Below are 12,650 nucleotides of genomic sequence, written 5' to 3'. Positions count from 1 at the left end.
GGCTAGGGCGTCCGTCTACCACTTGGGAGTTCCGTGGTTCAAACCCCGGGCCTCCTTGACCCGTGTGGAGCTGGCCCATGTGCAGTGCTGATGCGTGCAAGGAATGCCCTGCCACACGGGGGTGTCCCCCGCGAGGGGAGCCCCACACACAAGGAGTGCACCCCATAAGGAGAACTGCCCAGCGTGAAAGAAAGTGCAGCCTGCCCAGGAATAGTGCCGCACACACGGAGAGCTGATGCAGCAAGATGACACAACAAAAAGAAACACAGATTCCCATGCCGCTAACAACAACAGAAGCGGACAAAGAAGACACAGCAAATAGACACAGAGAACAGACAACTGGAGTGGAGGGTAGGGGAGAGAAATAAATAATAAATAAATCTTTAAAAAAAAAAAAAAAGCAACTAAAGTGACCTGAGTACTAAGTGATACCTGACTCTACACCAGACCATGTCCTGGAGGTGGGGAAATGCTGCAGACATTAGTGGACTAATTGATAAAACTGGGATGTAGATAATAGATTGAACAAAAATACTGTATCAAAGTTAAGTATACCACTGAAGTTGCATAACTGGATTGTAGATATATACAAGATTACCCCTATTTTTGGGAAAAATACACTGAAGAATTTAGGAGCCATGAATATATAATTTCTTCTCAAGGGAAGCAGACATGGCTCAACTGATAGAGCATCCATCTACCATATGGAGGGTCCAGGGTTCGATCCCCAGGGCCTCCTGATCCATGTGGTAAGCTGGCCCATGCACAGTGCTGATGCACGCAATGAGTGCCATGCCACGCAGGGGCGCCCCCATGTAGGGGAGCCCCACACACAAGTAGTGCACCCCATAAGGAGAGCTGCTCAGCCTGAAAAAGGCACAGCCTGCCCAGGAGTGGCATCACACACAAGGAGAATTGACACAGCAAGATGAGGCAACAAAAAGAGATGCAGTTTCCCAGTGCTGCTGGAAGATGCAAGCAGACACAGAAGAACACACAGTGAATGGACACAGAGAGCAGACAACAGGGGGGAAGGGATGAGAAATAAATAAAAATAGGGAAACGGACTTTGGCCCAGTGGTTAGGGCATCCGTCTACCACATGGGAGGTCCGCGGTTCAAACCCCGGGCCTCCTTGACCCGTGTGGAGCTGGCCATGCGCAGCGCTGATGCGCGCAAGGAGTGCCATGCCATGCAAGGGTGTCCCCCGCGTGGGGGAGCCCCACGCTCAAGGAGTGCGCCCGTGAGGAAAGCCGCCCAGCGTGAAAAGAAAGAGCAGCCTGCCCAGGAATGGCGCCGCCCACACTTCCCATGCCGCTGACGACAACAGAAGCGGACAAAGAAACAAGACGCAGCAAATAGACACCAAGAACAGACAACCAGGGGAGGGGGGGAAATTAAATAAATAAATAAAAAATCTAAAAAAAAATAAAATAAAATAAAAAATAAAATCTTTAAAAAAAATAAAAAATAAAAAAAAATAAATAAAATAAATCTTAAAAAAAACAAAAATTTCCTCTCAAACATTGAAAAAAAACCTGAAGAAACACACCAGTGAGAAAGAAAACAGGATAAAGTGTTATTAATAGGTGAATTGGGTAAAGGTTATACATGTGGTTTTTTGTTTTTGTTTGTTTTTTTAAAGATTTATTTATTTCTCGCCCCCCTGCCCCGTACTCCCTTGTCTGCTCTCTGTGGCCATTCTCTGTGTGCTCTTCTGTGTCTGCTTGGATTCTCATTAGGCAGCTCCAGGAACCAAAACTGGGACCTTCCAGAGTGGGATAGAGGTGATTACTCTCTTGCATCACCACAGCTCCCTGTTCTGCTGCGTGTTCTTATTTTCTCTCCTCTGTGTCTCTTGTTGTGTCATCTTGCTGCGCCAGCTCTCCACATTGACCAGCACTCCTGCACCGGGCGACTTTCCCACACTGGGTGACATTCCCATGCAGGGCAACACTCCTGCGGGGTGGTACTCCTGTGTGGGCCGGCACTCCGCGTGGGCCAGCTTGCCCTCACCAGGCGGCCCTGGGCATTGAACCCTCAACCTCCTATATGGTAGAAGGGAGCCCAGTTGTTTGAGCCACATCTGTTTCCAGTTATACATGTATTTTCGTACTATTCTTACTCTTTCAAATTTCCTATACATTTGAAATGGTTTCTAAATAAAAAATAAGATCAAAAGTATTTGGGGGTACAGGGAGAATGATTGCCAGGGGCACAGAGAACTGTCAGGGGTGATAGAAATGTTCTAGACCATGATTATGGCAGTGGTTACACTACTGCTCATGGGTTGAAACACATAAGACTGTATGATTAAAATTGGTGACTTTTTTTTTATGGAATTTTTTTTTTAAGATTTATTTATTTATTTCTCTCCCCTTCCCCCACCCCACCCCACCCCAGTTGTCTGTTCTCTGTGTCTATTTGCTGCGTCTTGTTTCTTTGTCCACTTCTGTTGTTGTCAGCGGGAATCTGTGTCTCTTTTTGTCGCGTCATTTTGTTGTGTCATCTTGTTGTGTCAGCTCTCCATGTGGGTGGCACCATTCCTGGGCAGGCTGCACTTTCTTTCGCGCTGGGCGGCTCTCCTTACGGGGCGCACTCCTTGCGTGTGGGGCTCCCCTCTGTGGGGGACACCCCTGTGTGGTAGGGCACTCTTTGCGTGCATCAGCACTGCTCGTGGGCCAGCTCCACACGGGTCAAGGAGGCCCGGGGTTTGAACCATGGACCTCCCATGTGGTAGACGGACGCCCTAACCACTGGGCCAAGTCCGTTTCCCTGGTGACTTTTACTGTACATAAATTAGTCTTCAGTAAAGCTCATTTGTAATGGTATAAAGAGTAAAAATTCATTATTTCAAAAGATTTTGTATTTCCTTAAAAGCAGAAAGAAGGTGGGGAGTAAGGGGAGAAGCATTTGTTTCTTAAAAGGTAGTGGGGGCCTCTAGCCACTGCAGTATTATGGATATTGGGGGGGTGGGAGGCATTGTGCTCTGGGGCCCCCTTCCAGCCAGGATGGACATGAAGCCACCAATAAAGCCACATCATCCCCCTTTCTGAAGTATATTAAGGCAAAAAAAATGTAAACATTTTTATATTACTATCCATTTTATAGCAAACACAGTAGTCACTTAAATAGTTAAGATAAAACATAAAATCTCAACAAAATCTTGCGCCTAAGGGGTTCTTCACATTGAGCCCAGACCCTGAGAGCACCCGCCTGCAGTCCCCCGACGGGCGAGAAGCTCCTGCCCGTGCACAGTCACCCGCACCCTCCCCTGTCCCTACTCAAATGAGTGCGCCTGTCACCTAGGCTTCCCAGAGCCTCCCTCACTCTTGTATGTTCTACCGTGAATCTCTAGTTCCTCATAATGCTTGTGAACTAGCCTCCTCCAATTCAGCCTTTGGAAATGATTCCAGGACAGAGAAAAAAATACCTGGCACTTTGGAAAAGCCTGTTGGGTTGAACCAAGCAAAGAAGAAGGGAACATGGGCATATTCCCACGCCTTTGCCTTTTCACAAAGCAGTTAAATTCTGGCACTTTCTACTTAGAAACCCACCCTATCTGTACCATCTCCTCTGGTAGGCTCCCAACCCAGGAATGTGATTGTTAGCTGTAAAATGGAATTTTGTTACAACCAATGCAATAAATCCTTTTGGGACCCAGATTTTCAACTCCTTCTTGTAAGTATAAAGAGAGTCTTTAAAATCAGCTTATGGCTCAGAAAACAGTAAGGGAAACACAAAGCAAAATATTTCTGTTAAAGCACAACCCAGGCAATTTGGGCAAACTGCCATGCAACCTCCAACAGCGCTGATCAACTAAGGTAGACAACGACCCCTTCCTGGTAGCTGAAGATACTCCATAATGGAGCGAGGATTGCTGGTACTTATTGAGCACTTACTGCCAAAGGAAGCCCAGGGAAGTCAGTCAAGAGCTAGAAAAGGGTAAAGCCAGAGTTTGAACCCAGGCAGTCTGATCTAGAGACTCTGCATTTTCACCCCCACACCAATGTTAGTTAAATATCAATTTCCCAATAAACATTCCTTCCAGAGAGTTCCCATGTGAGGTTTTCACCCCTAATTAAGCCATCAATGCTGCTGGACATCACCTGATTAACAAGTCACACTTCACAAAGCCTCAATTAGTCCTAAAATCAATAAGAGATCACATTCCCCCCATTTAATTTCTACTATCCATACACTTTCTCCCTACACTGAACAATACCCATCAGTGCTCTTATCAGAGGTCCTATGTGTTCTGCTTTTATCCAAAAAAATTGATAATGAGTTCCACTCCACTCATTTTAATCCTCTCCTTTATTTTTCCTCATGTCCTTCAGATGAGAAGGCATCATGCTGGCATCTCGCAATTACTGGCTCTAACCAGACAACAGCTTTTATCTTTTTCCACTGGACACTGATGCACACTATTACTAAGTACAAACAGGATCCTACTTCATCAAATACACTTCAGAAGGGTCACAGATGTGGCAGGGGAGGATCATTGGTATGGGGTGTCAGTGACAGGGGGATGTGTGGGGAGGGGTACATCTGGAACATGCCTCTATGGTATATGAATATATTCAAGTGGTAATTATCTCAGTGGGTGGAGTCCCACACAATAACGAAAAGAATACTGAATTTCCATCCTGCGAAGTCCTGCCACATTCTCTAATAGAGCAGCAAGAATCCCCTGAGTGCACGGGCAGTGCCTAGCAAAGGAGCACAGACCATTACTCCAGGACCTTGATATTGATGGTTGTACTATGAACCTTTTCTAGTGAAATTGAAACTTAGCCTAGTATTATATATTGCCTAAGGGTTACCTCCTGAAAGCCTCTTTGGTGCTTAAATGTGAACTCTCTCTAAGCCAAACTCAGCACATAAACATACTACCTTCCCCCCAGAATGGGACATGACTCCTGGGGATAAGCCTCCCTGGCACCAGGGAATTATTACCAAGCACCGACTAGTGATGAATCTGGAAAAAGCCCTGACCAAAGCAGGAAATATTAAATACAAATGAGTTCTCATGGCTAAGAAATTTCAAAATGAGTCGGGAGGTCATTCCAGAGGTTACACTTACACATGTCTCCACAGGTTCTCATAGACTGCCACAGTAAATAGTGCCTCAAACAGCAGGGTACCTGAGGGCTCTAGGGACATCTAGACACTACAGGCAGGGCAAATGATCTCAAGAATCTGTCAATGGGCCTTATATTGGAATATATGCTCCCCAATGTAACAGAGATAGACTCATTTATAATTTCCCTACACATGGCTCTTCTGCCCCTTTTATTTGAACCTATTATTAGTACTATACTTGTTAAATACGTCCTAGAGACTTAAATTTTCAGTCTATTCATTTGCTGGTTGAGCCCTGAATCTCAGCAGAGAGTTGCAACAACTACGCACCCTCTCATCAGACTCACCCAGGACAACTAACAAAAGGATGATGATGGAAAATGCCCATTCCAAGAAGCAGAGAATATCTGCAGCTGCAAGGAATACAGTTCCATCTGCATATCTGCCCTATGGGATTTAAGCCCTCTGTCAATCAGAGACAGGGTGGGCATCACCATTCCAAAATCCTTAAGATTGAGGAATGAACAAACATAAGGGTGGAAAGCAACTATGGACTAAAGTAGACTTATGATTATCCTAGCAATGGAAGAACTTGTATCACTGATATAAAGGCAGTGCCACCAGAGGTTCTGAGGGGAGGGAGAGGGAAAGGGAAGAATAGGTGCAACAACAGGGGGGCATTTTGGAGACACTGGAATTGTTCTACACATTGCAATGATGGATACAGGCTATTTTACATTTTGTCAAAACCTATAAAATTGGACAGAACAAAGTGTAAATTATAATGTAAACTACAGTCCATGATTAGTAGCAATGCTTCAATATGTGTTCATCAATTGAAGCAAATGTACTACACTAATGAAAGAAGTTGTTAATGTGGGAAAGTATGGAAAGGGGAATAGGAATCCTCTATATTTTTGATGCAATATTTATGTAATCTAAAGCTTCTTTAAAAAGAAATACACTTCAGAAACATCTTCAACTCATTTTGTTGCAAAAGCACGTTTCATTGTGATAGTTAGTGGCTTTGGCCGCCATTTCACGATCCACTTAGGAGCCCAACCTCCCATTTGCAAAATAGTGTTTTCATCTGAAATGAGGCAACTAAGCGGTGGGTCATCTAGTCCTTATCCTACAGAGTCAGATGAATCTGTCACTCAAATCGCATGACTTCAGACAAAGCAACATACACTTTCCCTGATTCCTGGTTCTTGTCTGTGTCATTGCCTCTTCCTTTATCTTGAGAAGAAATAGAAATGTGTCCCACTCCCTTGGGGACTGGAAGAAACTGGAGGTTTTAATGTCATTCTTGGGGTTCTGGAAACTGTGTTCAGAAGGAAAGTGATCACTGAGATGATGGATGTCAGTCAGTGGTGGGTGTGATGGAGGCAGAGGTCAGCAGTGCCCCAAGGAGGCAGAAAGAGAGTTAGAGCAAGGGCTGGGGGAAATAGAGAGACACTCGAGTCACCTGGATTAAATATGACTTTCCCGACAAACAATTTACCTATGAACATCCCTCCCCTAGCTTGAACATAATTGTAAACATTTTCCTTCAGACAAATAGGCTTATTACCAGTACTGTATGGCTCAGCTCACTGCTTTTGTACAAAGAGGCAGCATTTGTCAAGCTCCTATTATAGCTTTCAGACACTGTACTTCCTACACTGACACAAATCCAAGTATTTCCAAATGAAATAAGGTTCAGACTGTCCTGGAAAAGAATGCAACTAAAGCCAGGCCCACCCCTATCATTTGTGGGACTGGGGACAACTGTACAAATGAAGGCTGGTGTAATTACTTTCAAGTATTAATCAAGGTAGCAAACTGTCAAATAAACATCCCTTGACAAATGGACCAGTAGAACAACCTGGAAGGCCAAGTAAATCTACAATTCCCAGACCTGGGTGTTCTGTGCCAGGCATAGAAGAGCAGGCCCCTTACCACGGGGCCTCATGGGCACAAGTGTGGACCCCTAGCCCACATTTCCAAGGTCCTCCACGAAACCAGCAAGCAGTTGCTCCTTCAGGCACCCCTCTGGGATGGAGCCTGTCCTGCCCACTAGCACAGGCCCTGGACGCAGGGAAGTTTGACCAGGGAATTTCAGGGTCATCTAGAAGAAGGGGGCATGGACTCTGGGAGGGCAGCCCCTTGGACCTGCAGACTCACAGCCTGCGGAGGGCTAGACCCCGGCTCTATAAACTCAGGGGAAATAAGTGTCCAAGTATGAAGGCAAACGCCTTCTCTATTTTATCCTAAAAAGATCAACGGTTCTTTCCTTGAAGGTTTCCGTGAGGGTGACTCGTTATAGTAAAGATGAGCAAACAGTTTAAGAGAAGATTCTTGATTGGAAAGGAGGAAAAAAAAAGTTGAAATATTCCAGCAATCTAGAAAGATTTTGACAGCGGATACCCTTGTTTCCAGTTCTGAAAGAAGAAAAAGATAAATATTCCTCAAACGGGAAGTGGATTGAACAAGAAAAGAGCGCTGGAGTCAGAGGAGGAGGGATCCTAGATTTCTGGCATAAGTTGGGCAAACCTTAAACCGTTTTCTCACTGGTTTTGAAAGTGGGCCTCCTACCTAGATCTCTGCAGCGATCCCCAGGACAGCCTAGGAGCTAGCAGACACAGCTGGGGCAGAGGCTCTGATCCCGAGCACCAGCGCGCGGTGAGACAAGCCGGCCAGGGGAGATTTGGTTCTGCGGCAAAGAGGAGATCGCCGAAAGGAAGCCAGGGACGCGGGGTCGGAGGTCACAGAGTCAGGGGAGCGGCTAAAGGCCTGGGCTTCACCCCACGACTGAGCTGGTACCTGCTCTGCCTTTTCTCAGTCAGGGAACTCGTCAGTTCTCCAGGCCTCCGTTTCTAATTCTGTAAAACGGGGATGCGACCTACGCGCCTCGCAGGGCGGCGATGCCCCTAAGAACGCAGCAACCTCCGGCACGTGGTCAGTGCTTGGTGAGCGCCACTGCATTTAGAACTCGGAGCGTGGGGGCCAGCGCTAGAGCTGAACCCAAGACGTGCATCAGGCAGCCCCCACGGAGCCTCTGCAGAACCCCAAAGTCCAAACTGGGGTTCCGCAGGGGCTGTGTGTGCTGGGGGAGGGGGCGGTAGATGAAACTTCAGGGAGAAAGACAACCCCGAGCAGATGAGAAAGCGCACGCGGGCTCCAGTGTTACGACCCCTGTCTGGGGTCGGGAAATGGGGGCGTTCGAGGATCGCTCGACGGGGGTGAAAGAGAGGCGCCTAAGCCCCCAGTAGCCGGCATCCGCGAGCCTCGGTGGGAGGAGGACGCGGCGCTGCGCCCCGCTGGGCTCCCGGCGCTGCCAGCGACCTGGTGCGGGAAGCGCCCGGGAGGGAAGCGCCCCGGGCGCAGGGGTCGGGGAGACGCAGCCACTCACCCAGCAGCAGCAGCTTGAGCTCGCGGCGCGCGTCCTTCTTGTCGCGGCGAAGCTGCCGCTCGATCTCGGCGCTGATGCGCTGCGACTCCTTCTCCTCCGCCGACAGGCAGCAGCAGCCGGCCATGGCGCGCCCAGCGAGGGACCGAGCGACGCGGCCCGGAGCGCGGGGACCCTCCTCTCGGCCGCTCGCCCGGCCGCTCCGCAACGCGCTCGGGTTTGGAGAGAAAAGAAGAACAGTGACTTGAGTTTCGGCCTAAGAAATCTGGACCTCCCAGACTCAGTCCCTCCTCTGAGGCGGGGACGGATCTCAAGGCTGGCCCCCTCCGGTCCCGGCTCACCCAGCCTCACACTCCCTCGCGGGGAGGAGGAGGGCTGCCCGCTCTCGGGAGGGTCGTGCGCGCCCCTGCTCCGGAGCCGGACCCCCAGGCAGCAGGCGCAGATCGCTCGTAAAAAGTTGGAGCGTCGGGATCTCCCAAGACCTGGAGGTCGGGGGAAGGCGGCTGGCGCGGCGTTGGCTGGGGACAAAAGGCCTGGCTCGACCTTGCCTGCAAAGTTCCGAAAACCTCAGCGGTGACTGCAGACTAAGACCTCGTGGGAAGGTTCCTGCCGGCGCTGGTGGCTTCCAGTGGTAGGAGGAGGCGGAGTGTCTTGGACCTGCAGCCCTGGCGACTCCCCGAGTGGACCTTCGGGATACCCCAAGCCGATAGCACCGGGGGCTGAGGAGGAAGGAGCGGGGGGCCGCGCGTGGAGCTGGGGGCCTCTGGTGTCCAGGCGGTGGCGTCTCGGCGCGGGGAGGGCCGCCTGCCCAGGCTGCGGTCACCGGCGCGCGCTGGCTGCCAGGCCCTTCTGGCTGCCCAGATCCGGGTTCCGACAGGTGGACGAGTTTCGCCACCTCTGTGGGAGCGGCGGCGGCGGCGGCAGGCTGGAGGAGCAGTGCAGGGGCGGCCGGCGGGCTGCGGGAGTCAAAGCGCGGGGGTGGAGAGGCTGAGGCTCGTCCACCAGCCTCACCACCGCACACCCCTGCTTCCTAGCCTGGCTCTGTCCGTTTCCCGGACGCCCCAGCCCAGCTCAGGCTTGGCCAAGAGCCCTTGATCAGCTCGGCAGCCTGCCTGGAAGTCGCGCCAGGGCTGGGTTCGGTTAAATAAGAGAAGTGCAAGAGCGGAGAGTAAATATCCTCCCTGGCCCCTTCCGATTCGACCGGACGAGGGGACTGGGGGTGGGAAGGAAAACGGCCGGCTATTTTGCATTTTATGAGGAGAAGGACTCCAGCTTTGCAGAAAGGGCTGACGCGTTCCTAGCAGACTCTGGAGGTTCCTGCCCCAGTCCGAGGCCTGCCAGCGTCCAGCAAAGCTGTGTCCGCACCAGCCACTTGGCACCTGGAAGAAGGGCGTCGTGTTTGGGCTGCATTAATAAAAATTTTTCAAAAGTAAATTTAAATTTAAAAAAATTAAAGATAAAATTTTAAAAATGAATTGAACTCAAAGGCACTATAGAAGGCATCTTACAGCATTTGATTTTATCTTCCATGCAGATTTTGAGGCAGAGCTCAAGGGGTGGACCTGGGAAAAGCACAGAAGCAGAGGTGGAGATATGGAATTCTGTCCTCAGAAATGAATGTTCTTTTCCTTCTCTTCAAGTCAGCATATGCAGGGTAAACACTTCATGGTGTTAGGCAATTAGCTAATATTTCCTCTAATCAGAGCAGGCATGAGTGCATAGCTTTTAACCAGTTCTAACTGAGGAACATGTTGAGTGCAAGAGCTGCAAGTGTAATTTATAGAGAACTTGGCATTGTGATGCTATCTGGTTGCAAAGCTTTATTATTTGTTTTACAGTTTAAGGAATGTAGATGAAATGGTTGGGGGAAAAATACTTTGGTTAGTAGTAATATTTTGACAATGCTCTTTAATCATTAGTTAAAAAGGTTTAACAACAATGCAAGTTATTGGTGGTAGGGTGAGTTACGAGAGTCCTGTACGATGTTATATATGTTTGTTTTATAAGTTTACAACTATTATTATAAACTTACTGTTTATGTATGTTTATGTATGAGTGACATACTTCAATAAAAGAAAAATGACTGTGCATGCATCTTTAAAGGGGTGACTATTTCAGTTTCCTTGCCCGCATAAATTGATAATTACAGTGACCCCTACAGGAAGTCTCTTGGATATTTCTAATTGGATACCTGGCCCTGGCCATTTAGTCAGGTTTTTTCTGTGAGCTCTTACACATTAATTTACAATTTGAGAACAAGACCTTCTGGCTTTTCAGACTAATGGTTGTACCATGTTATTAGCATTTTTCAATGGTTAAGATTAGGGCAAATTTGATCTTCAAATTAACTAGAATAACTGACCTGCTGGACCTAAAGTTGCTAGGATTTCAAAAAGATGAAAAACATATATTGCTTATGGGAAAGCAAATCTGTGCAACTTTTCTGAGCTGGTCAACTTGGCATTATGTGTCAGGAACTTTAAACAGGTCCATCCCCTTCAACCAAATCAGTAATCCCTTTTCCCCTTAAGAAATAATCAGAGAGAAGCCACATGATTTATGTGCAAAGGGGGGGAGGGGGAGGAGGGGAGAGAAATAAATAAATAAATTTGTAAAAAACAAAAACAAAAAAGCAGCATAGGTTAAGTAAAGTATGCCACATCCATATAATGAAGAATTATGTACCTTTAAATATGTGAAAATATAAGTAACAAATGTGTATAACAAAGATATGGGGAAATGCTCAAAATACAGTGAAGAAGAAAGGCAATATATAAAAGTATAGGCGGTGGACTTGGCCCAGTGGTTAGGGGGGTCTGTCTACCACATGGGAGGTCCGGAGTTCAAACCCCAGGCCTCCTTGACCCATGTGGAGCTGGCCCGTGCACGGTGCTGATGCGCGCGGGGAGTGCCCTGCCATGCAGGGGTGTCCCCCACATAGGGGAGCCCCATGCGCAGGGAGTGCGCCCTGTGGGGAGAGCTGCCCAGCATGAAAGAGGGTGCAGCCTGCCCAGGAGTGGTGCCACACACACGGAGAGCTGACACAAGATGACAAACAAGGAGAAGCACAGATTCCCGTGCCGCTGGCGATAGCAGAGGCGGACAGAGAACAGACAGCAGGGTTGGGGAGGAAGGGAAGAGAAATAAATAAATAAAAATCTTAAATATATATATATATATGTATGTAAAAGTATAAACAATGTGATCCAAATTTTATTATGGAAGTGCACAGGCATTTTTAAAATGCTGACAGGAGATGTACAAAAAGGTAAGTCTCATTGACACATCAGTTTTTGGTTATTTTAATTCTCTGACATAAAATTCTTCACAGCAACTCATGTAAAGTTGCCTAGATCCTACTCTTCTCGGTTGTAAAATGAGAGAGCAAGACCATAATGAACTCAAAGGAATCTCCCAACTTTAATGTTCAATTATTTGTTTGATGATTTTCCCACTTAGAAGAAGGTATTAAATATAATCATAAATCTGAGGAGCAGATGTGGCTCAGTGGTTGAGTCCTTACTTCCCATGTAGGAGGTCCTGGGTTCAGTTCCCAGTACCTCCTGAAAAAAAAAAAAATTATGAACCTAAACATTGTTAATTAGCATTAGAAGTTAGTGAGAACTGTAAAACTGAGCTATCGCAAGTCAATTATTTTTATACTTTTATTTTTGATCAAATTTCTATTTTCTTTACTTTTAGGATCTGGGGGTGAGGTGAGAATAATCTTGTTCTGTGTTCATTTGACCCATCTTTCCATGAATGGGCAGTTTTGAGAAGAGTTCTCAGTGAAAGAGAAATCTGTTTTCCTCTGTTATTCCAAAAATTTAGCAATTCCATTTCACGACTCTTGTAGATTATAGTGCAGCCTGGAAATGAGTTTAGGATACCAGCCCAGTGTTGGGCTGTAAAGGTGAACTAATTGTCTGGTATGCCTCTCAGTGTTCATTGAGTTCCTTGTCCATGTTAGACCCTGTACTAGGGATTCCGAGAATAAGACAATTCCATACTTTAGGTAGGCTATATTAGAAGTAAGAAGTGAGACTGATTTGGTAATGATTGGTTGGTGATGGCAGCACAACACTGTGAATGTAATACCATTGAATTGTGAGTAGTTAAAATGGAAAGTTTTTGTGTTATCTATATGTTTACCACAGAAAAGGTGAAAAAGAAGA

The 12,650-nt window shown here is 47.3% G+C and overlaps 1 protein-coding gene across 1 annotated transcript in view; it reads right to left on the bottom strand.

Annotated features, from left to right (window-relative positions):
- Positions 1–9,621, bottom strand: part of LOC101412058 (guanine nucleotide-binding protein subunit alpha-14) — a 236,972-nt gene extending 227,351 nt beyond the window's left edge. The window contains exon 1 of the mRNA XM_004477521.5: positions 8,479–9,621. Within this exon, the coding sequence (XP_004477578.1) occupies positions 8,479–8,602 (124 nt within the window). The 5' untranslated portion in view covers positions 8,603–9,621. The remainder of the gene's footprint in view (positions 1–8,478) is intronic.
- Positions 9,622–12,650: the final 3,029 nt, after the last annotated feature.

This window comes from Dasypus novemcinctus, chromosome 8 (assembly GCF_030445035.2).
Source record: "Dasypus novemcinctus isolate mDasNov1 chromosome 8, mDasNov1.1.hap2, whole genome shotgun sequence".
Taxonomy (NCBI): Eukaryota; Metazoa; Chordata; class Mammalia; order Cingulata; family Dasypodidae; genus Dasypus; species Dasypus novemcinctus.
The sequence above is the reverse complement of the archived record's forward strand: the minus strand, read 5'-3'. Positions and strand labels throughout refer to the sequence as shown.